General features: G+C 47.1%; 1 protein-coding gene and 1 long non-coding RNA gene across 3 annotated transcripts; one reads left to right on the forward strand and one right to left on the reverse strand.

The window, feature by feature from the left end:
• LOC148392741 (collagen alpha-1(XXIII) chain-like) lies at positions 1-20,816 on the reverse strand. 2 transcript variants are annotated; one of them, XM_088384072.1, is made up of 3 exons: positions 19,981-20,816; positions 16,379-16,448; positions 1-1,337 (listed from the first exon to the last, which is right to left on the reverse strand). In XM_088384072.1, the coding sequence occupies exons 1-3, from the start codon at positions 20,266-20,268 to the stop codon at positions 1,285-1,287; spliced, it is 411 nt and encodes a 136-aa protein (XP_088240198.1). In that variant the 5' UTR covers positions 20,269-20,816; the 3' UTR covers positions 1-1,284. The 2 variants fall into 2 exon arrangements, with proteins under 2 accessions (XP_088240198.1, XP_088240199.1); XM_088384073.1 differs by lacking the exon at positions 1-1,337 and adding an exon at positions 9,925-10,988 and having other exon boundaries at positions 19,981-20,815.
• LOC148392742 (uncharacterized) lies at positions 20,780-25,999 on the forward strand. The gene is made up of 3 exons (XR_015860138.1): positions 20,780-20,958; positions 22,281-22,385; positions 24,665-25,999. It is a non-coding gene; the product is annotated as an uncharacterized LOC148392742 (long non-coding RNA).
• Positions 26,000-27,333: the final 1,334 nt, after the last annotated feature.

Raw genomic sequence — 27,333 nt, forward strand, 5'->3', positions numbered from 1 at the left:
CCCGGCCCGGCCCGGCCCGGCCCGGCCCGGCCCGGCCCTGCCCTGCCCTGCCCGGCCGGATATGCAATATAGACAGACAGGAGGAGCCCACTATTCGGTTGTGTTACCATTCCATTGACCAACACAACACTTTGTTTTGATGACAAAGTCTCATGCAAGGACTGACTTTGGATGAAAGCATGCAGCGTTTTGCCCTCATGCCCCTGCACAATGACTCATCTCAAGCAGCTGACGCCAGATCTCTTGACTGACTGACTGACTGACTATATTGTCGGTGGCGATACATCCCATGTCAGCCTCCCTCCGTCGAATGCAACAAAAGGAGCTTTCCATTTTGCCGACCGACAAGTGGCTATTCTCTCCGAGCGGAACCCAAATCAGTGGCAGAATGGGAGGCTAATTGGATGCAAGTCAAAACAGGAACTCTTGACTTGAACTTCCAAGAAGCAAGTAGGCTTCACTGAGGACAGTGATAGATAGATAGATACCTGCCCTGGCAGGGGGCGGGGGACTATTTCCACCAATCGTAGAACATTGCATGATTTCCATCCAAAAAGTACCACAGGACAATCATGCAATTTTCAACAAAGAGCTTTGCTCCATCTCTTTGTCCATAATGTGTGCATGTGCGTGACTGGGTAAGGAATTATTCCCATTTTGCCAACATGTATTATTGTCAATTAAAAGTATGTCATCTACAGTAGCCCAGATTCTCTGCTGTGGGGCATCTTCTCTTGGATTGGTTCATTTGATTGGATTGGATTGTTACCGTAGACTGCTAACATCAGGATATTATCGTGGGACAGGGATGAATTCAAAGATCATCTGCGATGCGAGCGTTACGAGTACAGTGGAATGAGCGGCACTCGGAAATCAGGGCACCCGCCCCTGGGATTATTTGGGTACCTAAACTAATCAGTACTTTGACCATTTCAGGTGGCATGTAGTAAATGGTTAAAATGTCACTATTGGGCCATGAAAAGAAAAGAAAAAAAAAAAAAATAGGTGCTGGAAAACGACATTGCTTTTTGCATATTCACAGCAGCCTATTTATTGGCTTCTGTAAGCGACACACAAGGTTGACAGATTTCAATTTGGGTGTAAACAGTTTTGGGGATGATCATATTAGCAATGGAAAAATGTTCAGTGACTTAAATGAGACAATATGTGAGAAACATTGCCGGCAAAACAGGCTTATTCATAATAGCAACTTCAGTTTGAGAAGTCTGTTCAGCCACTTCACAGCCACCCAAAGGCAGAGAGATTGAGTTCCGTTCCGTTACGTTACGTTACCCCACATGGATCACACAAGGTGTCTTGTCTACTTACTGGAGGTCCTGCAAAACAAAACAAAGAAGAGGGACATACATTTAGCTGTCGTCACAGGTGAGCATACTGTTTCAGTTACAAAGATTGTCAAAGCGTTGAGTCATTTCGGGGTGAAACACAGAGACTGCAAAATACGTATATGGAGCCAACATCGACGTAGGCTTCTTGGCCTCCAAATAATCAGGAACTTTCTCACCAGCACATGAGAATGAATCAGAATTTGTAACAAAGCACTTGACAGACAGATACTACATACCAATGGGACAAGCACAAAGTGTGAAAAGAGGAAATTGAAAGACAATTTCGGAAAAATGTTCTTGTACTTGATAGGTGAAGGAAAAACAGGTGAAGGTGCAGCTCGCATGAGCGTTAAAAAGAAACATCAAGACGAGATTCCTGCTACATTCCGGACCTGCCTTCACATCCTGTTGGCTCGAGCTGTTCACACAGGAGCCCGGCCGGAGCCACACGTCCAAAGGCACGTTGGGACGCCAAAGACAACAGCGTTCAAATATAGTACAGAACGTGGCGCCTGATGAACGGCTTTGTGCGCGACAAGCACCGGGCGCAACATGAAACAAAACGCAAAGCCATAAACACACGCGCACACACACACACAAGAGCGGAGGATGTCGTTTGACTGCTCTCGTATCGTATGGATGCTAAATTTGCCCACTCCCGGGATTAATGCTGTCTCACACCTGTTCTTACCACTTATGTAAGGGCACCGCAAATAGAAAGCAAATCTTGCACGCCGACATCGTGCTTTCATTACCAAGCATTTGTCGTTTTCTTGATCATTTATTGTTAACATGCAATGTGCACAAACACAATTACTAGATTGAGACAAGCGCACTCTGGAGGCACAAGTCGTCAACATTTCCAACAACAACAACAACAGGGTAGATGCACCCAATTGAAAGGTGCGCACTTCCACTTCCATCGTTGCTTTCACCTGGACATCCACCATTTCAATAGGCCTTCCAAATAACACTTGCTATGTGCCCTCACTTGACTTTAGCCATTCAATTACGTATCATCAAACAATGTCATGGCCAGATCATCAAAACTAAACTGGCTCAGTCCAATAAAATGGCTCCCGGAATAACCGGTGTAATCTAAACCAAAACCAGCCACCATCCACTTTTCTCAGATTGCCTGCCTGCCTGCCTCAACAGTTGCTCCAAGGCAGGAGGGCAGGGCAGGTGCAGATGCTTCTTGAGTTGCTATCTATTGGGGGGGACAAAAACAAATAAAAACTTGCTCTGCACTGCACTTGTCAAGGATCAGAATGGAGCAGGGTGACCAAATGCAGCTTGGACCAGGGTTTATTTAGGGAAAAGAGAATTGGAATGGAGCATGAAGGGAAACAGACAGGAACTGGCTAACTTTTTAACAGCATCACAAAACACCAAAAGGACGGACTGACCGACTGACCGACCGACCGACAGGGACGGCGAACAGAAAATCACCCAGGCAAAAACAGAAAGACAGGACCGACGAGAGACAAGAAATAATCCGACAGGAGCGACACGCAGACAGCACTTAAATACAGCACAGCCAGGTGAGGACGATCACACTGATGGGAGGCGAGGCGAGGGGAGGGGAGGCGAGGCGAGGGGAGGCGAGGCGAGGGGAGGCGAGGCGAGGCGAGGCGAGGGGAGGGGAGGGGAGGCGAGGCGAGGGGAGGCGAGGCGAGGCGAGGCGAGGCGAGGCGAGGCGAGGCGCCAACAGACACACGGACAGAAACTATAACAATATGCACATACTAAAAGAACCGGGGACGAAACGTGACAGTACGTTTGTCAGACACACCTGATTGGCAGATTTTCTCGGACACCTGCTTGCAAGAGCAATGAAGTTGGATCCCTGTTTCTGCACGCGCAAACCTTAATAAGGCGAAAATCCCAATTGCAGGGTCAAAAATGGGAAAATAAACAGAGCAGCTTTTTCTCCATTCTTAATCCTTGTGACTCATTTTTGGTTTTCCCCCAAGAAGGGTGAGACCACAAAAAGCAGGCCTGCTAAAGACGTAGAGTGAAGTAATTACACAGCAGCCTTTTCAGTAGATGGCTTCAAAATTGGAAGTTGAGCAGAAAAGGAAGGCCCTATTAGCCTGACTTGAAATCCTTCACAGGAGGAGGCATTGATAAAAAGCGGCTCCATTTGAGTCTGGACAGAGACCAAGCTTGGGACTTTGACGGTAACCTTGAGCTGCATATTCTCCGGTGCATCTTGTCAAGTCGACGTACCGTTGCTCTCCGTCAAGCTCATTTGGACCTTGAGCATTCATATGATCCATTGGAGAGCCTCATTTATGTATATGCAAACGATTTGTATCCTGCATTTGCATCTGCTTGAAGTTGGCTATTCCACCTTGTTATTAAAAAGCAAAAGACAAAAAAGCGAGTAAATACTCAAGAAGGAAGTGGCAATGTGAACGTGTGTGAGCTTTTGCTTCCTTCAAGCCTGGGAAAGCAAGCAAGCCATGCTCTACAAACAATTAGGCTCAACATAAGTGCCACAGGATGGATGCTCCTCAGCACTGGAACTACTAGAAAGTCAGGCCCTCTTTTTTTTCATGCTGGCCTTGCTCGCATTCATCCAGTGTGACTTGTTCAGCTTTTTCTTTGACACATTGTCTCGGGACAGGCAGGAATTGGAACCGCACAAAAGGCCGAATAGGTCCAGACCTCAGCGAGCCAAAACCTTACTTCAGAAAATATTTACGGTACATGGGAAACATGGGAATACATAAAAGTGTCCAAGTAAGGGGGATGAGAGCGAAACGAGCTGGAAATCCTCACCGCGGGGAAAAGAAGAAAGAGAAGTCGTGTCGTAACAAAAGGCCCGAAGGAAGCGACTCCTTGCTTGTTCCTTTGCACACAACCCACCCCACCTTACCTCCCACACTGTAATCCAAGAGGGGCCCCTGCGCTGTTAAAGAACCTTTCAAAGGCCACCACCGGCCTGGCCTCCATCCGTCATCCACGTTGAACTTCCTTTGCTCGATGTCACCAGCAAAAGGAAGGAGCAGAATTATGGCAAGTCAACGAGAGAGCGTGCAGTGGAAAGCCAGAGACAGACGCCGCTTGCAATTCATCCGCTCCAGCTTTTAAAATCATCAAGATTGACTCAAACGTATCCGGTGAGTTTTGGAACGCTTCCTCTCAGCTTGTGGCTTGGGTACTGGATGTCTGAGGTGGGAGTTGAAAGTGAGAGCTTGACAGTCGGAGAGGCTTAAGAACAAGGAGACGCAGGAACCAAAGATCACGGGTGGTTCGGCTTACGGGACAGCAGCAGTGTCTCGTCCGCTCGACACGCCCTTTTGTGCGAGTTCCAGAGAAGTGGCCCCGTGGAGAGAGACGTGCACTACTTTGTAGCTCCGCCAGTGCTTCAACTTCCAAACCATGTCCCACATGGAGGCATTTTTGGAACAGGCCCACGGGCTACCCTAGCTGCTGCCTGTTGACAATTCGGACAATTGTCTTCAGCGGTTGCACTGGCCGATTGGGGGCTCAAAAGCCAGCGGCATTTTCAAATCCTGGGAAAGCATTCCGATTTGCAAGGCGCACTCAAATGGCGCATCCGAGACCGCGAGCGTGGCACACGTGCTGGATCGTACGACTTACCGCACGACGTTAAGAAAGTGACTCACCGCTCGGAAGGAAAGAAAACACAGCCCCATCGGCCGGACTTTCACGACAAAGCCGTGTGCGCGTGTTGACGTTGGCACGATGCCTTTTTTGGGAGCCAAGGAAAATGCATTTTGACATTCCTTTCACCAAGACAAGAGCAGGGCGCTCTCGGCCAGTAAACATTTATGGCCCGTGCCCCTGCACTGAATCAATCAGCAGAGCGAGCTCATGATAACATCCTCGTCGGACACTGCGAGCAACAAATGGCACTTCCAAAGGGGCGCCACTGGCTTCCTGTCAGCCACGCTTTAGCAGCAGACTGTGAGCAAAATCCCACCTCTGGCCGGCCCAGCGCACTTCTTTGCCGTTGACAAATGGGATCCCGGCCAAGGTTAAAACAACAAGGAGAACCCCGCGTGCGTTTCGCCTACGCCTTAAAACAATAGCCTTTGCATTGTGCTGCCTGCCTGCTGGGCGGCCGGTGGCACAGTTGCCCACGTGCCACCTTTTGTTCAAGCCCAGCACGTGGGAGCCAATTGTGGTTGAAAATGCTAAGGCCTGATTCAGCCAAAACCTGCCCAAGGTTGTGCCCGGAACCAACCCACGCCGACTCGGACGGGAACCTTGCTTTGAAAAAGACTCGATTGTTTGCCGCTCACTCCTGACAATCGGATGCATTGGGTAACAAGTACCTACTATATCCTACGAAATAAAGACATCAAATGCTCAATGAAATGTTTGTCATCGGGACGTGGCGGAACGGTGACAGCATTTGAAAAGTGCCAAAATGCCAGAGAGATCAAGGAAACATCCAATCGCCATTGACATTTTACATTGACGACACGCAATCTCACCGCATCGAAAAGCTGTCTGAAGAAATTTGGACGCAGACCCGTTCTTTTGCCACATTTGAACAACGTCTTGAGGCCAAAAAGAGGGCAGAGAAGGCCGTCTGCTATTGTCATGTGGTGCGCTGCATCTCGAGGACAAGAAAGCCACGTCCCCTGTTTGACTTGGCAATGGCCCTCTGTCAACTTGAAGACCGTGGTGTCATCGGGATTTTAAGAGGCACGTAGCGTTACGAGAAAGGGGAAGAAGTCGAGCTGGCACGCTGCGCATTCTGCGAGGTACAAAAACAGAAGCTCAGACAGAGAGAGGAAGGGCCAAGCTAAGACTTTTACCATCTGTTGTAGAGGTTGAGCAAGTTCACACCCCACAAACAACATCCTACAGGTCTTTCATGTGAGAGACTGTCTGGCTTTTATCATTGCGGGGGGGGGGAAATGAAATCCTTTAACATGTGCGACAAAAAGAAAGATCAGATGGCCTGTATTTGGGAACAGTAAGGAAAGCTGAGATCTCCCTCCCTCCCTCCCTCCCTCCCATCCGTCCGTCCGTCCGTCCACCATCATACCACTTGCTTCCCGATGCAAATGAACCTCAATTTCATTCGTCCAAATAATCTCGAGGATAGCAGGCTTTTAGATGCTGTTGTTTTTTTCCCAAATGAAACACTTTCAACAAATCCGGTGACTTGGAAGCCATTCAATCTGGAGGAATCCAAGTGTGTCGTTTGTATTTAGCAGGGCATACTTGGACTCACTTCAATGTCATATGGCTGGCCAGGCTTAGAATGGATGGATGGATGCTGTCATCACAGACATTAGTCAGCTGGGGTGACCTCTCACCATCAGCCATAACAAATGAATCACATACACCCGGAGAACTGATGGGGATAAACAATCCTTTCTAAACACACACAAACTGAGGAGTGCAACATGTTGCTTAAGCCTCGTTCAAACACATGAGCACATGCACATCTCCTTTGCACAGAGATGTCAATTCTACCACGCTGCGATGGAGTTCATCATCACCATCATCATCATCATCAGCAGCAGCTCCGGTTATAGAGGAGGGCAAATCAAAGAGCAAAGCTTCATTTCGACCAGGACCACGGAGAGTGCAAATGAACGGAGAGCGCCTGCTCCATCCACGTGTGCTTGGGAACATCTGACTTGCGTTACATGTATGCAGAGTTTCGGGAAACACAGCATCACCTTTGTCGTGGAGAGAACACAATTTGAATCCAAATCAAAGTTCAAACGCAGCCCCTGCAGTTTTGCTCAGATTCTAAGAGTAACGAGCACCATGCGATTAAGATCATTTGCCAAAACATTTCAATGAACCGCGCCAGTGGTTATTAGAGGAGAACACCATCAATCCTTTGGAGATCTCACAGTACTGCATTTAGCACAAAGAGGAGCATTGTGATGGCGGTGGTAAAGGCAACGCTGACGCTGATGCTCTGTGGAGTGTCTCATTCTCCTCCCAATCCAAATAAGCACTCATGTCTGATGAGGGATAGTATGTTCACGGCAAAGACAAACAAAATGAAAAGCTCAATCACACCATGGAATCAGGTTTCATTTGGAGGAGCCTTAAATGAGGAAAGCAGGCTTGGCCACAAAAATTTCTCCCCCCCCCCCCCCTGGCAGAGTTATGACTGACAAGACTTTCTCAGATTTCTTCATCTCAACACCAGTGGCCCCTTCCAGACTTCCATATGTTCTAACCTCATCCTGACCGAACCCCCCAAATAAAATCTGATAACATGATCTTTGAACGAGGGTCACTCACCACAATGCAAAGATGCCCATCTATAGGTCAGCCAATAACGAACGAAATTATACTATATCCAAAAAACCTCTGCAAATCCAGTTTAGGTTATTGATTTGAAATCGTTTTGTGATGACTGACAACTGCATGAGGTGGTTTGGCGCTGACTTGAAAGAAAATAGCCTGAGAATAAAATCAATTTGGATTTCTTTCACGACTGTCGAGATGGTTTATTGAATGCGTGGCGGCACATTCTAGACAATGTAAAGTCAGTCTGCTTCATGTTTTATTTGAGTTTACCCACGCTTTGCATCCTAAAATCATCCGAAAGTGAGCGCGTCGCCTTTCTCTGAAGTGGCTCACCGTTGTGACTGCCTTTGTCAACGTGGGCTGGTGAAAGTGAGTGTGAAGTGGCACTATGCAAAGTCAAAGAGCCAGCCTCATCTCTTAAAGCAAATAGTCTTGACGCGAGCGGGAAGCCTCCATATGAATGGGAGGCATGCTGGGAGGGAAAGCAGCATGGCGCGCTGTCAACTTGCTTTGGGCCCGCCCATACACTGACAAACACACATCAGAGCGCCGGCCGAGGAGGCCATTCAGTCAAGGGCGAGCCAGAGAGAGAGAGAGAGAGTGAGTGGCCGTCACGTCCGGCGCGCTACCATAAAAAAAGCCTATTTACGGAAGGGACATCAATGGCTGCTTAACAGCGAGTGAGCAAAGCGACGTGACTGTCTTTTGGCTATCTGTCATCTGTTTTCATTTATTCCCCTCCCTCCCGTCCTCCCTCCCGTCGTCCCTCCCGTCGTCCCTCCCGTCGTCCCTCCCGTCCTCCCTCCCTGGTGCACTTTGGTTCCCAGCTGGGGAAGTCGTTGCGCACAGATGCTCTTTGTCATCATCTGCCCTCGCGGCGCACAAACAGACCACTCGGTTTGACCTATGTCCTCAAATACTCGGCGAGAGAGCATCCCCTCATAAAATTCACAACAAGAACCTTCACGTGGGGATTGCAGCCTACGACAGTATTTTGGACACACGCAATGCCTTGTCACTCTCCTCTCAACGGTGCTACTTTTCACCTCGGAACGCTCGGAACGGCGTCGTCGTAGTTCTTTCTTTGCGAGCTCGAATTGCGTCACAACTTGCTTTTGAGGTTGTCACCAACATGGCTTTTAAAATCATTTGTCCCTCTTACGGGGTAGGGTAAAGCCATCGTTCAACTCTTCCGTTGGACTGCGGATGCAAGTGATACGCAAGCGTAAACGTCAGAATTGGTACCGCCGCAGCTTTTCACGCCCATTGTCGCTTTGGGCTGGCTGAGAGACGCCTGGCACACAATGGCATGTCAGTCAATTGAAGAGCAACCGCCCGTTGCGGAGGAGACCAAAGTCAACTTTCCATATCGACGAGGCGGCACGGGGTGTGCTTAAATCAAGTCCGTCTCAGCCGTTCCCCAACTTTTGACACGGCTCCGACGAGTTGCGGACTGACAATTTCTGTCTGGAAAAGCCATCGAGCTCCCGCTACATTCTTCTGCTCACCTCAGAGACCTGGCGCGCTAACGTCTTTACAAGACAACATGGAGCAATGTTGAAATGCAGCAACTTGCTGGACCAAAAATCCAACGGCAACGGCACGATCAATCAAAGTGGCATCCTTAGCCATTAAGCGTGCAAGTGGTTCGACGTCAACGTGCTAAGAGTAGACCGTTGCAACAAATCAAAGAAACAAACAAACAAACTAACTAACTAAGGTCCTGTTTCCAACACAGATGAACACGCATTGAATCCCAACTGGGAATCTCACATTCACGCGGGACACATGGATGACATGTTACGGCACATACTACGTATGACGCTCAGAAACCCATTCTAAGCCTCATCTGCGGCAGGCTCCGTCAAACAACAACACCACCACCACCACCAACATCTTCTTCTTACTTGGGAAGAAATGACGTGCATCTCACGCTAACTTGTCTTTGTCGTAGTTAATAGCCAGTAGTCCAAGGCAAACCAAACTGTCCCACTTTGGATTCCAGTCCAACAACGACAATTTGAGAAAGACAATGGTTTCTTTCTTTTTGGTGGAAGGTTATCAACGTTCAAAAGGTGGCAAACGTCCAGATTGGAGGTCAAAAAGACAATGCTGTGAGCTTTTATAGATGTACGTAGGTATGTGTGCTTTTGATTTTATAGTAGCTCCACTTGTGGTTGAACATTGAAGCCATTTTTGGCACACATCCTCTCCTGTATTCCAGGTTGTAGGTTTCATCTTTCAGCATTCCTCGCTTCTTTCACAAAGCCAAATATGCCGAGCGCTCTTCCAGCAACCAAATATAAACACGGAATAGTGTCTGCAGAAATTCAAGAACAGTGGGATAGCCACACTTGGGAAGCAAACTCACTTCCCAAAGTGCCGATATACTGGACGGACGGACGGACGGACGGACGGGATGGCCGCGCAGCACAAAGCGCGCTTCTATTCAATCCACAAACCTTTCATTCTATTTCCGTCAACAATAGCTAAGTTGGTAAGCTCATGAAAAACGACTTTGCTGTCCAATGTAGAAGGGAGGCATCCATCAACGTCACTGCGGCAAATAAATCATCTTGGCCTTAATGTTAAATGTGACGGGCAAAAGAGACGAAAACATTGCCGAGTTACTGGAGCGGCGGAGGACATTTTTTTATATGTATCTATTTTTTTACAGGCAGACAGATGTACCATTTCTCACACTCTTGTTTTTCTGACCAGCTCAGGCGTGATGGAGAGCAGATGGCCATCCCTTAGTTAACATTCAGATATCCACTTTTTTACTCATTTCACTAATCAATCATTTAACACTTGGTCGTCGAGCCACACATACTTGCACGCTTGTTTCAAAGAAAAACAACGATGGGTGCTGATCATTTGACTTCATTTCCGTCTGGCTGTGTGGCCAAATGTCAGACAAGCGCAGCTCTTGGGTTGGGGGGGGAAAAAAAAAAAAAAAGAAGATCATTTTTCCGTTTAATTCCAGCTATATATAGCGATGTCAACGTGCTTGGACTTGTCAACTGTGCATAATAGGGCCCCTTAAAAAGAGCAAAGAGTCTTGTGGTTGAGTTGTGGTACCTCCTGACCTCCTCTTTCAAGGAGCCTTAATTACACTTGAACCTTAAAGGTGCTGCATGACCTTCTGCAAATGAGCTACTGCAATTTTGACTACCATGACTACTGCTCTCAAGTAACCAGCTGAGGTTTAAGAATCAAGGAGAAGGAAAGCCGAAAAAAAATCATGATTCAAGACTCCGCTCCAAAAAATGGAGATGAAATGTGCTGTTTCTGGCAGGCTGCCCAGCTCTGTTAACATAAGAGTGTGCTTGCTCCCTGTCGGTTTGTTCAATTACTCCGGTACCCACAGGATGTCTGGAACAAAGCAGCATGCGTTCACACACACACGCGCACACACACACACACTCTGTACGTATATTTGTATAGCCGCAAATTCCACTCACTCTTCATCATGAACAGATTATCAACAATTTTATGACTATAATGATACCGGAATTATACAAGCTGCATGATAATGTCATTTAACAAATCAAAGTTCATTTCTGAATAATAGTAAGGCATCATTGGAGGAGTCGTGAGCACTTTGACAGATTTACAGCAAAAAGGTGTTTTGGGCTCGGAGTCGTCTCTCTCTTTTTGTAAGATTTGAACACGTTATCCCAGAGTCGGGGTTCTCTCCAGGTACTCTGACTTCCTCCCACAATGTGAACGTAAGGTTATTTCAAGGCTCCGAAGGCGTGAATGCCGGTGGGAATTGGGAATGGGGACCTCGCACCCAAAGCGGCCGTTTACACAGGACCGTTTTCAAACAATGTAAGAAGCCAGTATCTTTGGGGGCTTGCCCGTTTCAAGGAAAAACAAGACGGTGCTTTTCTTTTTTTTCAAGATTGATAATGCCAGTTTCACGCTCAAAGGTTCCTCACGCACAATTGGAATGGGCAAAGGTGCAAGTTATTGACATGACACTAAAGCGTCTCAATGCAGTGATTTCGAGTGACATTTCTTTCAATCCTAGTCAACCTGTGACCCGCCGCGGTCCGAGTGTCAAGGCCCAACAAAACGCCTTCATTGTGTCAGTCAGTCTGAAGCTTTGCAGGGCTGCAGGCCAGTTTGGCAAGACAGCTGGCCTCCATTTGGAACTTCTTCTCCCATAAGGTCCATAATTGGACTACAGTAAGCGGCGCGCACCAGGGAACGTCGCACTCGGTCACGTCTAATTTCACCTTGATGGATTTAGTACTATCGTGCTTTGCTGAAAGGCCGGTTCGCTCCTGGTCAGCCTGACAACGATGCTTTTCCTGCATCACGTTAGGGTCAACGCATTCGTTACATCAGCGAGACAAACCTTTGCATTATGAACGCTCCAGATCACATTTGTGCTATTCAGAAGAGAAAGGTCATGGCGAGCTCCCCAAAGTCGGTCCATTTTGCAGTTGCGAAAATTAAAATTGGAGAAAGTGCCCATGAGGGTCTGTAAAAACATTTGCGAGTTGGCTGTGAACACTCTCCAAACAAGATACTAACAAGTTTAATGGCGTGTCGTGTTTAAGAGAGCTGCAATAGTGGGAGCAAGAGATCAGGTGGCGGAATGCTCACTACAACATTTTTTATGAGGAAACCAGATGGTGTGTTTTCCTGGCTAATCTACCGCACGCAGCTCACCTCCTCCAACGTCAGCCTTGTTCAACACGGCCAGATTGCAGTCATTTCGATTCAGGTTTGGAGATCTCCTAATTTCCATACAACTGCGATTTAAGAAACGGAACTTTGTCCGTCCGGCCGTCCGGCCGTCTCTTTCACCGTGCTAACATTTACCTCAAACTGAAACCTGAAAAAGCCGATCAACAAATACAGGCTGCCAACTACATACGTAGTATCTCAATGAAGTGCAATGAAGGGATACATGGATGACAGTGAAAATGAAACTTTAAATGGCAAGTGGCGTCATGAGTTGAATTTGTTCCATGAGCATATTGGTACCTTCAATTTTCGGTAATTCCATGAATTAGTTTCAGCCCATTCCTGCCCCGATACTAAAACTATCGATTGTTCGATTGTTTGAATGATTTGTAGTGCCATTCTGATTCCTCAATGACCTTGGTCCACCTTTGAGCTGTCCAGTGGCTTCCTTCTCCCCATCTCTGGCTGCCACATTCCTCCAATTATGGCCGCACACCGGCAGCTGCACTGTAAACTTATCGTGAGTAAAGGAAGGGGATCTGCTGTGCTCTCTTCCTGTCAGCACACATGTCAAGGTGAACTTGGGGGACTCCTTAAATAACCAACACCGTGACCCTGAGACCCCCCCCCCGGCACCGGCACCGGCCCCGGCACTGGCACCGGCACCGGCCCGGCACCGGCCCCGGCCCCGGCCCCGGCAAAAATCAATGAACCAGGTTGTAACGGTCCATCGTAAACATAACATTTTGGAATGAATTCTTCGTATTTGCAATAACCCAACTTTGCAAGCTTCTTTCTCAATGTGTTGATTAAAATTGGTGCAAATTTGTCCGCAGTTAGTGTATAGGCCATGAAAAGGGTCTGTAACGCAGCAACATTTAGCCTTACAGCCAAATGTCGAACAAAAGTCAAATCTATCAAATCTTTCGTCTTTGTGCAGTCAATTATTTGAAATATTTGTTCATCGGGCTGGGAAAATGAGATGGGAATGGACAGCCGTGTCACAACAATGGTGTCAGTGGCGTCCGACTTGTACAGCATAATCATGCCACTCAAATAGTATAAGAGATGTACCTGATGATTCATGTCCATCCTTTTAGAGCAGCCTATGGCTCCGTTTTATGCTCATGACAAACAACAAGACTCCGCGGCGGCACCTTTGAGGCCCGGCCGCAGTGGCTCACATTCTCAAGCTCTACTTTTAGCAAAGTTCATTTCTCACATGATTGCAAACATGTCAAGCTCAGTGTCACGTATTCCTCTCGGGCATGCTCATCTATGATGTCAACCTATACAAAGCAAAATTTGCAATCAATGTTATTCGACTCCTTCAATACACACCGTACTAGTACTTCCATTCATTTCTTGTCTGTTTTGTGAATTAGCAGAGATCGACAAGGATTGCAGGGCTGCCACGAAACAAAAGTTTCCGTTTCCAACTTCACAGTTTGCCTGTGAATAATGCATGCAGTCAATAGTCCACCTTAAAGCCACCGTACTCGAAAACGCTTTGGCCTCCGTGGGCCATCGCAAAAAACAAAAAAACAAAAGAGAAAGAGACAGCTGGCGACGGGCCGCACTGTTGTCCCATTTATGAATGAAGAACAATGCCGTTCATAATCCGTCCGACCATGATGATATTTTTTCCCAAAATGGCATGACGCCACTTGCAGCAATAGTGTGAGGCATAAAGTTTCGTCTCCATTTCACCGCCAAATTGTTAGGTATGCCGGGCCGGGCGCATGTAAACCGAAAAAGGATTGCCCTCAGCCCAGCCGTGAGAGATCAAGTGAATTCCCAAACAAATGGCATCAAGGCTTGCGTTGGGAGGAAAATCACCGTACGCTAGTTCTTTCTGTGTCTGAAGATACGTACGTCTATTCGAGCCTAAAATGAAGCTATTTATAGCTTGGCGATTTTTCTTGAGCGTAAACGAGCACCCGGCCGGCCGGCCGGCCGGCATAGGTATGCATTACATGTATATGTATTACAATATGACTTGAAGACTATCGAATGCGTGGTATTGTACCTACGAGCGGTGTGTTTTGCACGGCTGCTACATTTATAGTCCGAGATGATGTTACCGGTTTTGATCATCTGTCACTGGAGCGACTTCTTTCCTTTACGCCGGACTCATTCATTGAGGATCCTGTCTCCATCAAGGCACCGCAGTTCTGCCCTCTCGCTCACCAGGCAATGCCAAGAATCAAAAGTATGGCATTCGTGTGAACAGAGTGTGCCACTGCTGATGACTGGCAGGAGCCAGGTGGGCAACGCTTCCTACCGTCTACCGCACCAACACTCTACTCTCCGAGTTTGGATCATGATTCGGAGTTGCTTTGAAGCGCTCCTTTTGAAAAGCATGTTACTCGGGAGCACGTCTGAATCAGCGCAAGCAATTGCATCCTCATTTCTAATCTTATTGGAGAGCCAAAAATGTGACGGCAGAAGAATGACGAGAAAATGATTATGGAGATGTAGCCTATCCAGTATGCATGTACGCATGTCACAGCACCAAGTTACAAATGTACATACGTACTACTCTTTATGCCACGACACCCTCAATATGGGGCTTGTTTACAACATACTAGGAGCAAAATCCGATTGTTCTCTGGGGAGACACTGAAAGTCACAAGAAGCCGTAAAAGCATCTGCTTGGCTTGGACTTGAAAGACTGCTGCCACACCTGCAGCGAGTGGAGACGCTCTCCTCAAGCCCGTTACTACATCAACGGGCTGACCCGCAGACACTTGGCACCACGTTGGAACACTCGCATCCTATTGACAAGACCAATTAGCGCTAATGTGCTGTGTTTCCCCCAGCACTGGCTGGCTAGCTGGCCGGCCGGCCCCGGGGCTCGTGCAATCTCAGTTTTGCACACACAATACAAGAGTGGCAAATGCCTTCTATGAAATGTCATTCAGGAACTCAAATAGTGTGACTTTTGTATATTTCTGTGATATTTGTAGGATTTGGATTTCCTTATTTTATCTACCACTTGGATTAAAAACGTGCTTTTAGACAGGGTGTTTCTCAGTAGTCTGCAATTCTGTGGCAATGAAAGCCAATTTGGAAAAAAAATATGGGTCTGGTCCCCCCGAGATCTTTAACCGCTGGCCTTCTTATAATAAATACTTTGATACGTCTCACGCAGGACTTGGAGCTAAAAACCTTTGGAGTTCGAGAAGGCAACTCCTGCAAAACATCTTATTCCCTTACTTGCACAATCATTTGGTTAATAGCAATTTCAGATATATTGCATTCTTTTCTTTGTCATTGAATACTCTCTTCCACGTGGTAGTCAGGTCTCTTTACTGTACGACAAAAGAGGAGTCAAATGATGTCACTATTTGAAATGAGATTCAATCACATCATTCTGCCATTCCGCGTTGAATTGCACAGTCAATCGCGCCACATCCAATCAGACCACAGAGCTGGGAGCATTTTCGGGAAGCATAAAAATAGTTCATATTTGCAAAAATAACCAGGAAAGCAATCCATCCGTCCGTCCGTCCGTCCATCCATCCATCCATCCATCCATCCATCCATCCATCCATCCATCCATCCATCCATCCATCCATCCATCCATCCATCGCCTGAACTGCTTTATCCTCATATGGGTTTTCACTCAACTTGTTGGGAGCGCACACACGCACTCACAATCACACTTAAGGACAATAGCAAGTCCTCACGTAACCTTCCGTGCACATTTTCTGAATGCGGCATGAAACCGGAATACCCGGGGAGAACCCAGCGACGTGCAAACGAAGGAAGGCCGAAGCCGTACGGGAATCCACGACCTGTGCACCGTGACACGCCAACCGATCGACTACAGTCGATTCCTATTCGTCATAGACATTGTTTGAGTCTGAGTAAGCGAATGAAGATGTCAACCGCGAGAGACCCCAATGCCCCAGTCCTGCTTAGTGTGGATCGAAAAAAGAGAGAAGGAACATTGCACACCACCCAAATGAGGTCAAAACAAAGCAAGAAATGATGCACAAAGACTTCATGTGTACTCTTAGTTTCCTCAGAGAAGGCAAAAGAATGGGGGGGGGACATACCTGGAGGACACAAGCAGCTGTAAGGAGCTTCCCTCACTTCTCGCGTCTTTGGTAATCGCGCTGCAAGTTTCTGTGTGGGGGAAAAAGAAAGAATGAATCCAATTTGATAAAGCTATTCATCTTTATTTGAACTGTTCAGTAAGGAAAAATAAATCTCCTAATATCTCAAAGTCCTTTCTGCATTTCAAAGTCTCATCGTTGACCTGATTCAAAGTGCAAATGTCTGCCTTTGATTTGACCCTAAGCAGAATAGAAAAGCATGCAAGTACTCCAAAGCGTAGCGCTCAGGAATGGTAGCATGCGCTCGCTGCATGTTTAGAGGCTGGCGACAGGTGCTGAAGCCCAAGCCGTGCCGTGCCGTGCCGTGGCGTGCCGTGCCGTGCCGCGCCACGCCACGCCACGCCACGCCACGCCACGCACAGTTCGACGGTGCCTCTTATCTATCTCAGTCTGGGGCACCGTGGTTTGATCAACAAAACACTTTCAAAAGTTTCTGTCTGAAACTAAATGACGCTTGGCAAGTTGACTTCAGGGAAGGCTGCTAATACGTTCACACAGATGAAAACTTACTGTGCGTGTGTGTACGTGTGTGTGTGTGTGTGTGTGTGTGTGGGGGTTCAAATGTTGTTGAGGGTAATGGAATGTTAAAAGGGATTGCAGATGTTATAAAAAAGAAAAAAAATCTGTTGAAGAATGCACCAGCAAGACACCGCAAGATTTGGGAAAGTCTTAAACAAAATGATGGTTTGTTGCAAAACAAATCCATTTCTTCATGTTGAGGTCTATTTGAATCTAAATATTTCTCTATTCAGTATGACACAAACTTGCGTTTCAAAGTGTTCAAACCCCTTCAAATGAATTGAACTTTCCTGACATAGGCTGACTTTTGCCATCATTCATTGGCTTTTCCTTGTCCGCTTGAAATCTTGACAATACAGTCAATACAATTGGCAGCATGCCTGCTTCGTCTCAAGCTCCAAAGTCAGTTTGTGCTGAAAGTAGTGACCCCTATTACATGTGTAGTGTATGCGTGTGTGTGCGTGCGTTGTTTTTTTATACGTGTGCAACTAACTGTCTCCTGATGGAGTGCAGAGCTCTACACTTTTACTTGAGTGTACGGTTTGCAGTCTGCTTTCTGATTAGCATGCGTCATGTCGACTCCTAAACAGCCACACACAAACACGCACCGGGTTTTTGTGTTTGCGAAGTCTACGTAAAGCAGAGTTGCTTCTCAGTATAGCGAGTGACGGCTCCGTGGGGATCTAGCTGTGTGGTTAAGCCAGTGCAGCGAGAAAGAGCCTTTTTCACTTTTCTTCACCTCAAATGCGGTGTGGGCTGGTGTGGCGGGCGGGCAGGCGGGCGGGCGGGCAGGCGGGCGGGCGGGCGGGCGCTCCCAGCAAGCATCTGCGCTCACTATGCGCAACAGACTTTTGCCATGCCTGCACAAAGCACTTCTTGAATGATTGGAAATGGGGCCATGTTTAGGGCAGGAGAAGGTCAGGAGGGCACAAGGATTTTTGGGTGCTGATGGTGAGGACATGGCTCTATTTCGATTCATGACTGTGAATATAAATAGAAGGCCTATATTGTCATTGCGGTCTGTGCATCCATCCAATCAATCAATCAATCAATCAATTGGAATTATGCTCCTTCAGACAACTTTGCTCTCGTGAATCAGCCCAGGTTCTTCTCATTTTTTCACCAAACACATTTGATGTTAAAAATGGGCCGCACTTGCAGTAACCACAGTGCATCAATTGGAGAATGGCGGAAAAGTACAAAAAGGAAGCAACCCCACAAGTTGATAGTGCCAACACCAACGACACGGTCACAGTTGTACCTTGTATCTTCCCATGCAAATCAGACAAGACGATCATCAATAAACGGTCCACTTACAAGCAGAATGATGGGTATATCATATCTATTGACATCTATATCCAAGTTAAAAGCACAAGTATTTTTTTTTTTCCATAGCAATCTGGTGCTGCCGCTGCACAGTCTGGCAAAACAACTTGAGCTGCATCCGGCAATGGAAATTGAACCTTGGTCCAAGTTCCACAGGCAGCCACCTTTCCAAGATGAAATCTTCCCGACACACCTCTATTTGACTTGTAATCACCATGTCAAACTGAAACAGTCATTCATTGAGACAGTCACAGTCTTGGTTGGCTATATCATTACAACAAATTGAAATACGAGGCGAACAAGAATCCCCTTCAGCATACACTCGATCCATGCTAGATAAGAGTTGCGGAGGCTAAAATGGCACTAGGATTGCCCACAAACAGGTTTGTTTCACCATGGGGACGGACAGTTCAACCTCAAAACCTATTTAGTCCATGGCCATTATGGAAAATGGTTGAAAACTTGAAACAAATGGAGGAGGCTTGACCTGTGTCCTGCAATAGATGGCACCTTGGAGCGTTCGAGTTCCTCTCTGCTCTATACAAAGTTAGGAACACCTGTGTTGAAAATACTGCAAATGAGTTCAAAACAAAGCGAAAAAAAAACCCAAAAGCCTCATGTGTTTAGGTGAAAGTAACGGTCAAGTCTCTTTCTATGAAAGGCTCCAGCTGGTTGTGCCCCATTAATAATGACCAAAGATAAACAAAAAAGGCCTTGCCTTGCCTTGCCTTGCCTTGCCTTGCCTTGCCTTGCCTTGCCTTGCCTTGCCTTGCCTTGCCTTGCCTTGCCTTGCCTTGCCTTGCCTTGCCTTGCCTTGCCTTGCCTGCAGATTCTCATCACTCTTGGCCTCACTAACAGATTTCCACAGCTCTTACTAGAGAATCAAATTCAACTTCGAAACTAAATTCTAATTGCGTTCATTAGGAATACAAAGGATCAAATGCATTTTTTCCACTGTTTCAAAGTGTATTACAGAAAGGCAAGAAGGAATAGAGTTGATGTTTGTCATTGAAATGTGTTTGACATTATTTTGCATTTCTTGATCTGAATGCAGCCACTTTGGGGCTTTGAGCTCACCTAGAGAGAGCAAATGCCTGCTGGTGAGAAAGCAGTGGGGTGAAGGGGGGCAGGCGGGGGGTGAGAAAGCTACAGCGGCAGAGAAGAAAACACAAGACTTCAATCACTCTTCAAAAGCTTGTTAGTGTAGCTGTGCAAGTGGTCAATGAAAGGAGCGACACATGTGAACCAACGATTCATAGTGACGGTCCTCGTATTGAACGACACTCACTTTTACAAAGGAATACATGATTTCATTTGGCCAAATTCATTCAAGCTCAATCCTTTGGGCACATCAAGCGTGTCTTAAAGATTATTTTGATCTTTTTTTACAATCCGAGCTATCCTACAATCGAAACGATCTCACTACTCATTTGTTTTGAAACAAACAATACCTTTGTTAACACGACACCGACACGACTTGATGTCTTTTGAAATGCTTTATGAAGCGCACTTGGACGGTAGATCAATAAAACCATTTTTTGGGGACTCCTTTTAGTCGAACTTCCAAAGTCTTTGAGAACCAACAACCAAATTGAATTTCCAACCTTTTCATTTCCAAATTAAATGAGCTTCTAACGGACGCAGGTCATAGTTTTGTTCTGAGAAGACCTCATTGGAGAAGTGAAGCAAGCGCCCACCTTGTCCAGGATTTGGTCCAGTCTGTCCAAAATAAGGGGCTCCACCTGCTCCAGGGACAACATCCAGGCGGAGAGGTGCCGCTGCTCAAGACTTACTATCCTGGACTGCAACGCCGTGGTCCGCACGCAAAAGCCAATGCATATTCCGACACATAGCAGAGATACTGCCATGCAAACGCTTACGGAAGAAAAAGCTCTCCGCTTGTCCCACTTGAGCTTTTGGGAAGGGTTCTTGGCGAGCTTTTCACTCCTTTTCCCAGCCTCTGTCCACTTCTGCTCCATTTCCATTTTCCACTTCCAATTCCTTTTGTCCTCTTGAGAAGCAATCAACTCAATAGGGACCACTTGAGAATATCTTGCTGGCTTGCCAACCTGTTGCCTCCAATCAATGTTCTAATTGAGACCTGAGGTGAGCAACTATAGGAAACTTGGAAAGAAATCCATGTTGGGGCTTCCTACGGGTCAGAGATGCTCCTGACGGCGCCGAGAGATGGAGCGGTTGTCATCTCACTTGCACTCTGAAGCTTGTGAGCGAGCGAGCGAGAGGCCGGTCGGCTGTGTGTGCCGCAGCGTAGGTCTGCCGGCAGTGCAGTGCAATGCAGTGCAGTGCGGGGCAGGGCAGGGCAGGGCAGCGCGCCTTAGTGTAACCTGAGCCAGCGTCTCTCCTCTCTTCTCCTCTCCTCTCTCTCTCTCTCTCTCTCTGCCTGCCTCAGATGCTGCACGCTCCTCCTCCCTGGCCGTGGAGGGCTTTAGGTTAAAAGCCGGGGCGGGATTCCGTCTAGCCCCCTTTGATGTGCCGGGTATTTTTAGGGGACGCAAAGCAGCAACTGCTGGGTCTGCTGACCGGACTGCTGTCATCCAAGCAAATCAAAATGCAAACGGATCCCACTTCTTCAGAAGAGCGGTGCCGTGATGGTTCGTTCGGCCAAGCAGATTTGAAATGGCTTGCGCGGTGCCCGATGAAGGTGTCTGCTGCAGGTATTCATTTACACACGTTGTAAATGTCAAAGTATTTTGCTTTTTATGCCCATGAAGCTTTTTCAGTCCCTGGAGAAGAAGGCTTTCCTGCTATGGTGGCAGGACACTTTCTTTTCTTTTCCCATCAACAAAGGCCACATACGTTCATTGGAGTGCTCTTCTGGCAAAGCAGTTTCGAAATAATAATTGAGCGAGGTGGGCCTCTTATCACGTCATTGTCATCTTCGAATGTGGATCCGATCCGTACAGAAGGGTGCATAGTATAAATAGCTAATAAAAATGTGGTGGTCATTTTAGGTGGATCATAGGATGTCCCTTCAGTGTCAGCCACATCTTAGGATCCCATGTGTGCCTGCAAAGGCTTATGACGGAAGCTTACCGCTCCAAAATCACTTGGCATGCGTCATGTCGCCGCCATGTGCAGCTTGGCCTTATAATTACAGTGCGGCGGCGGCGGCGGCGGCGATGGCGGTGGCAGGCAGCTGCATTTGGGATCCTTCAAACGCTCTGAAAATGATCCTCAAAACTCAACATGCATTTATTACAATAATCCCAGCTCTAATACTATCTGTGACTCAAACAGGCTAAATTAATATGGAAAGGACAAAAAAAATGGTGAGAAAACAAAAAAAACGTGAAAGAATGAGACAAAAGGAATGCAAAAGTGGATAAATATAGATCATGATAAGAGATGTCATTTGGAGTGCACAAACGGAACAGGACAGCAGAGAGCACAGTCTGCCTGCCTGCGCGGCTGCCTGCCTGCGCGGCTGCCTGCCTGCCTGCGTGGCTGCCCGCCTGCGTGGCTGCCCGCCTGCCCACCTCAAATCAATTGATTGAAGGCTTCGTTACAGCGAGTTATTGCGTTGCTATTGCAAAGCCGGTTGCCTCCGCTTGACCTTGGACTAATTCAAGCCGAAAATTGCTATATTAGATGGGCAATTGCCAGCCAGGCAGGCGGCCAGGCGGCCAGGCGGGCGGGCGGGCAGGCGGGCAGTGTCGGCAAAAGCAGATGTGCTGCTGAAGGACTTGTGGAGCTCAGGGCACCTTTTATGAATCTTCCAGCTTTTGCTCTCTTACCACACTATCAAGCTGCTGTGGCTTTTGAATATCTAAATTACAACCTCTTCTTCTCTGCTGTGTTATTAGAGTTACTCTATATTATTAAGGTGCTTTTGGTCAAAGAGGAAAGCTGCACGCGTTTCAACCTATGAGGATCCCAACGGTCATATGCGTGCGTCTCTCAGTGAGCGGTCATTGAAGGTGTCATATTTGTCATTTTTCAAACCATGACTAAGTTTCCTGCTCCCTCTACAATACAGAGTCAGGCATTGAAGGCTTGGATCAAAATTATCCATCACGCAGTGATCATTCTTGGCCACCCACCGATGGACTGGACCAGACCAACAAGGTCATCATAAAATCAGGTGGGACCTGCCTGCCTGCTCTGCTCTGCTCTGCGGCGCCAAACAAGTGCATGCAATCAGGTCATGTGGCATAAACTTGAGGCAGATGGCTTTTCCATTTCCGACATGTCCATCTGCCTTGGCTGAGGATGACTCGCGCAACATGTTGCCCCGCGGGACACAAACGACTAGCACATGCAAAGAGATACACAAGTGCTCATTTGGTGGCATCCTCCTCCCAGTCAGCACAGCACGGTTCCCACTCCCTACTTTGCCCACCCCCGGCGGTTGGACAAGTTTGCGCCAAACTCGCTAAGACAAATTCGAAGCATCCACTTGGAGGTTTGACCGCGGAAAGCGGAGCCTCATTAAATGCAACAAATGGAGAGAGAAAGGGGTGAGAGCTTCAAGGAAATCTGAAACTGAAAAAACCCGCTCTTTTTAAAAGTGTCCGATGTTTCAGTGTTCTTCTTTTGGACAATTCACAATGATTTCTTTTTTTACAACTTTACAATTTGAACCCATCACTGACAATATTTAGGCTGAAATCAATTTAGATTCAAGATCAACATGGATGAAACAATCCCATAAAGGAAAAAAAGAAAGAAAAAACATCTAGCCACCGTTACCGTCGTTCAAAACAAGCAAGTGTCGGTGATATTTTTGGACCGCTAGTCAGCTTTGTAAATCATCCACAGTTGGATCATTTCATTAGGAAAAGCACAAGGTGAGTGAGCTCATTGGATGTGGACGTTTATCTCGCGAGCCACTTTGAAAAGTGCTGCTTCAGCACAGCACCGGGTTTTCCTCACAACCACGTTTGTTTGGTCGCTCATGCCCGCTGCCCGCTGCCCGCTGCCCGCTGGCTGCAGAATAGAAGCTGAGCAGACTGATTTAGATTTGGGGTTTGGCCTCTTCCAAAGCTGGGCCTTCAACCAGCACTGCTAAGATGATCAAGATCCAGCCGCACACAGTCAGAAGGCCGTCAAGTCAGACGTTGAATCAGACCCGGGTCACCTGGCGACCGACCGAGCAATCGGGTTTACACCTCTTTTTGGACATGCGGAAGTGACAGATGTGTCACTATTTAACATCCTTCATTTTCACACCAGAGAGAAAAGAAATGAAGAACAAGCCAATGTTGTTGGCTTGAACACATTCTTGTGGTGAAAAGAGGCAAAGCTTTCAGCACAAACTGTCACACACACACACACACACACACACACTAAGCCCTGCCCGGGAGGGAGGTTTTGCAGATTTATGTGGGAATACCGTTTCGGAACTATATGGAAAAGAGCAAACTAGTACACTGTCAAGTAGAAGCTCCGGCGGAGTGTCCATGGCAATCAATGTTTCATCCCAGCCATCACTCACAAGCTTTTCACTTTCATGCACGGAAAGAAACTTGACTGTTAGGGAAAAAAACCTCTTTCCCTGGGGTGCAGTTCTCCACAAAGGAGGAAGAGCTTTCATGCTCATGGGGGCTTACTTTTCCATCAGCTTACTAGTTGCAAATATCCTCCTCCCTCCCTCACTCCCTCACTCACTCAGTCAGTCATTAAAAAGAAAGGCAGGTCTACAATACATGATGGCTGCAACGGTCAGCTGACAAAACATGAAAGCAGCCTCTGTAATGGCTGCAATTGCTAGCTCATCAGAGAGACACACTTTAGCCTGCCTGCCTGCCTGGCTGGCTGGCTGGCTGGCTGGCACAGTTCAAATCAAATAGCAGCCAAGTGCTGCCTGCCTACCTCTGTCCCAGTAGTCAGCCAGGCAATTGTCCTTTCCGGGTTTCAGAGGTAAAAAGCGCATGACATTCCACTCCGCTCTGCTCTGCTCTGCTCTGCTCTGCTCCACTCCACTCCAAATCACCTCCACCTGTGCTCTTTTTTTTTTTTTTTTTTTTTTTACAGCTGCCTCACATTTATTAGCAACACTGTCATGGCCCACAATTGGCTTTTGTTGCAGAACTCATTCCTATTTGTTGTGGCACATACTACGTAAATGGACAGAGTTTCGAGCTCCGAATTTGCCGTGCTTATTGTTATGAATGATATTCCTTCTTATGCTACGAATCTAGCATGGTACGGTACCTTGACGGAGTATTTGTGTCTCCTGGCCGACTTGCGCACATGCAGTTCAGCCATTAGCGGTAAGTGATTGCCAGTGCTGATGCTAATGGTAGGAAAAGTATGCCTTGTGCTTATTGAAACATGTGATGGAGGATTCCGTCTCCCATGTTATGAGCCCATTCAGTGCCTTTGTAAATGAGCCAACTCATCTGATTCTTTTTCTTTCAGGACATATTACACAGCAAGCATGTGCAGGCTGAAGGAATTGCACTTGACTGTCAAACACATGGACTTTTGTCAACATTCATAACGCGCTTGAGCACAGAGAAGAAAACGGATGATGCATTCGAGATGTCGATAAAGACGCTTTCGGTATAATCATCGTTCGAGGAAGAATGCGTGCGTACATCCGATTGATAGAGCGCCTTTCTACGCAATGGCTACATTCTCAATGCCGGCGCACACACACACACACACACACACACACGTTCACGCTGGTGCCGGTCGCGGTTCTGTCGCCCCAGCTGCCCCGACCGGGCTCGGCTGATGGAGGCGCGGCCGCCGCAATGCCCCTACGGCACGTGACTTGGACGGAGTGGCATTCAAGCGGTTCCGAGCCGCTTTAGCACCTGAGCCAAGACCAAAAAGCTCCTCCCTGCGCCTCTTGTGTGCTACTGCCAAGCAGAAAATAGTATCATTATGAATGACTTCAACCTTGCTGTTTGGACATACGTATGAAAAATGAATCACTCCCTAAAATGGAATAATGCTGCTCCATCAAGGACGGTGACCTCCCTTCTTCCTTCAAATGTATTCCTTGACTTATCTGTACATCCTCTACTGCCCTTCCCAAAGCAATTGTTGGGAACAAGGACACTGCCACGCCCGCACGCGCACACACGTCTACAGAGAATCCAAAGGAAGAAACGACCCAAATGAAGCACTTTGGTTATTATGATCATCATTATTATTATTATTATTTGTATTGCTGGTGGCAAAGCACTGAGCACTTATTAAACGTTTCAGGATGGAGCTGGCCCATCCCATAGCGTCATCCCACAACATGAGTACTGTGGCCACATACGTAAATAGAGTAGAATTGAGTTCACTCGAGCAACACTTTGCGATTCAAATGTCAAAATGAGTCCATATTATGTCCAATTAGCATCAAGATTCCGTTCATCCAGAACCCTTTGAACCTCGGACCTTCTTTGTATGTCCGTCCGACCGAGATTACGCTCGGACAGACGTAAAAATAGCCACCGACATGACAAATAAGATCGACGCAATCTGGAAGGAAACCAATGCCTCTGACATTGGCTTTGAAGTGAAAAATATGGGACTCCTCCAAATTGTCACAATATCAGTCAGTGGTCGACATGAGCCAGGAAAGAATCTGTCATGTGCCCATGATACACCGAAAGACAATCAAATCATCTCGTTTTTCCTCTGTAGTGAACAAATGTTGGATTTCCTTTGTTCTTGTGTTTATGACGGACGGGGATATCCTGCTGATACTGGTAGCTTCAAAACCATTAACTTCATTAAGACCTGTAGAACCATTCCCCCCCCAAAAAAAGGGTATGCAGAGCTGGGACAGTCGTTACATGTGTTGTGTTCTTCAAATATTCAAATGTGTGTGTGTGTGTGTGTGTGTGTGTGTGAGAGTCAGGCGGCTTCATGCAGATAGCGTCAATCAGTGACCGATTGTTCCTGAATATAGTAACAGGATATGGCAGAGGCTACAGCACAGTTCAAAGAGTTCAACGACGGGGACACCCAAGCCAAGGAGTCACGAGAGGGTCAATGTCAAAAATACGTACATCCAGAACACTAGTATATGATCATTCGTCTTTTGAAATCAACATGCCGTTACTTTCTGGCCATTTAATGCAGTAGCTTGCGCAGTATATTCTCTTTGCCAATGTGGTTGGAATGGATCAAAACGCAGCATCATCTTATAGGTTGCGACGAAATGGTTAAAACCACCCCGGGAAGTCAAGAAGTTCATGATGTCATGAACGGAACTACAGACAGTAAGTATGAAAACATCCGGAAGAGAGAGAGAGAGAGAGAGAGAGAGAGAAAGAGAGAGAAAGAAATTAAAAATAAAACCTATATATACGTATATACGGTATGCCTGTAACTTGATAAGGTTCGGCCTCCCACATTTCTTCCTTTCTTTTGATGTGTCTTTTTCCCACCAGTCAGTTTCTCCCCTTCAGCCACCAACCTGTAATGTCCATCACAACCTGACAGAAATGAATCATGCACATACAGAGCCTGAAAAATAATCAGCTTTTTGTGAATGAGCATGATGGCCACCACAAATGCTTCCCTCGTGGGGAGGGACCGTTGCTGACTCACACAGACATCTCTCCATCCATCCATCTCTCCATCTCTCCATCCATCTCTCCATTCATCCATCCATCCATCCATCCATCCATCCATCCATCCATCTCTCCATCCATCCCTCCCTCCCTCCCTCCCTCCCTCCCTCCCTCCCTCCATCCAAGCAGTGTTGGGAAAGATCATTTTCTACACAAACAAGTTGTAGCAAGCATGTGAATAGACTCTCCGAGATGATAGTTGAAAGTCTGGCCTCTCTCTCTCTCTCTCTCTCTCTCTCTCACAATGACTCATAGAAGCCAGTGTAATGAAGAGCAGCTTGATTAGAATAAGCAGAAGGTGGGCAATCATCAAGTTTGAGGTAAACACCAGTACTCTTGACGTGTTGTTTTGACGGCTAGCGGCTGTGCAGAGGAGCTCGGCGGCTTTGGAGAGGAAGTCAAAAGTTAGGGTGGAAGCTCAGGGTGTGCTACGCTAAAAAGAATATAGATCAAATCATCTCTTTTGTATACACTGGCTTTCATTATTATTATTATCAGCAGCATTAT

This window comes from Syngnathus floridae, chromosome 9 (genome assembly GCF_059516105.1).
Source record: "Syngnathus floridae isolate MCC-2025c chromosome 9, RoL_Sflo_1.0, whole genome shotgun sequence".
Lineage (NCBI taxonomy): Eukaryota > Metazoa > Chordata > Actinopteri > Syngnathiformes > Syngnathidae > Syngnathus > Syngnathus floridae.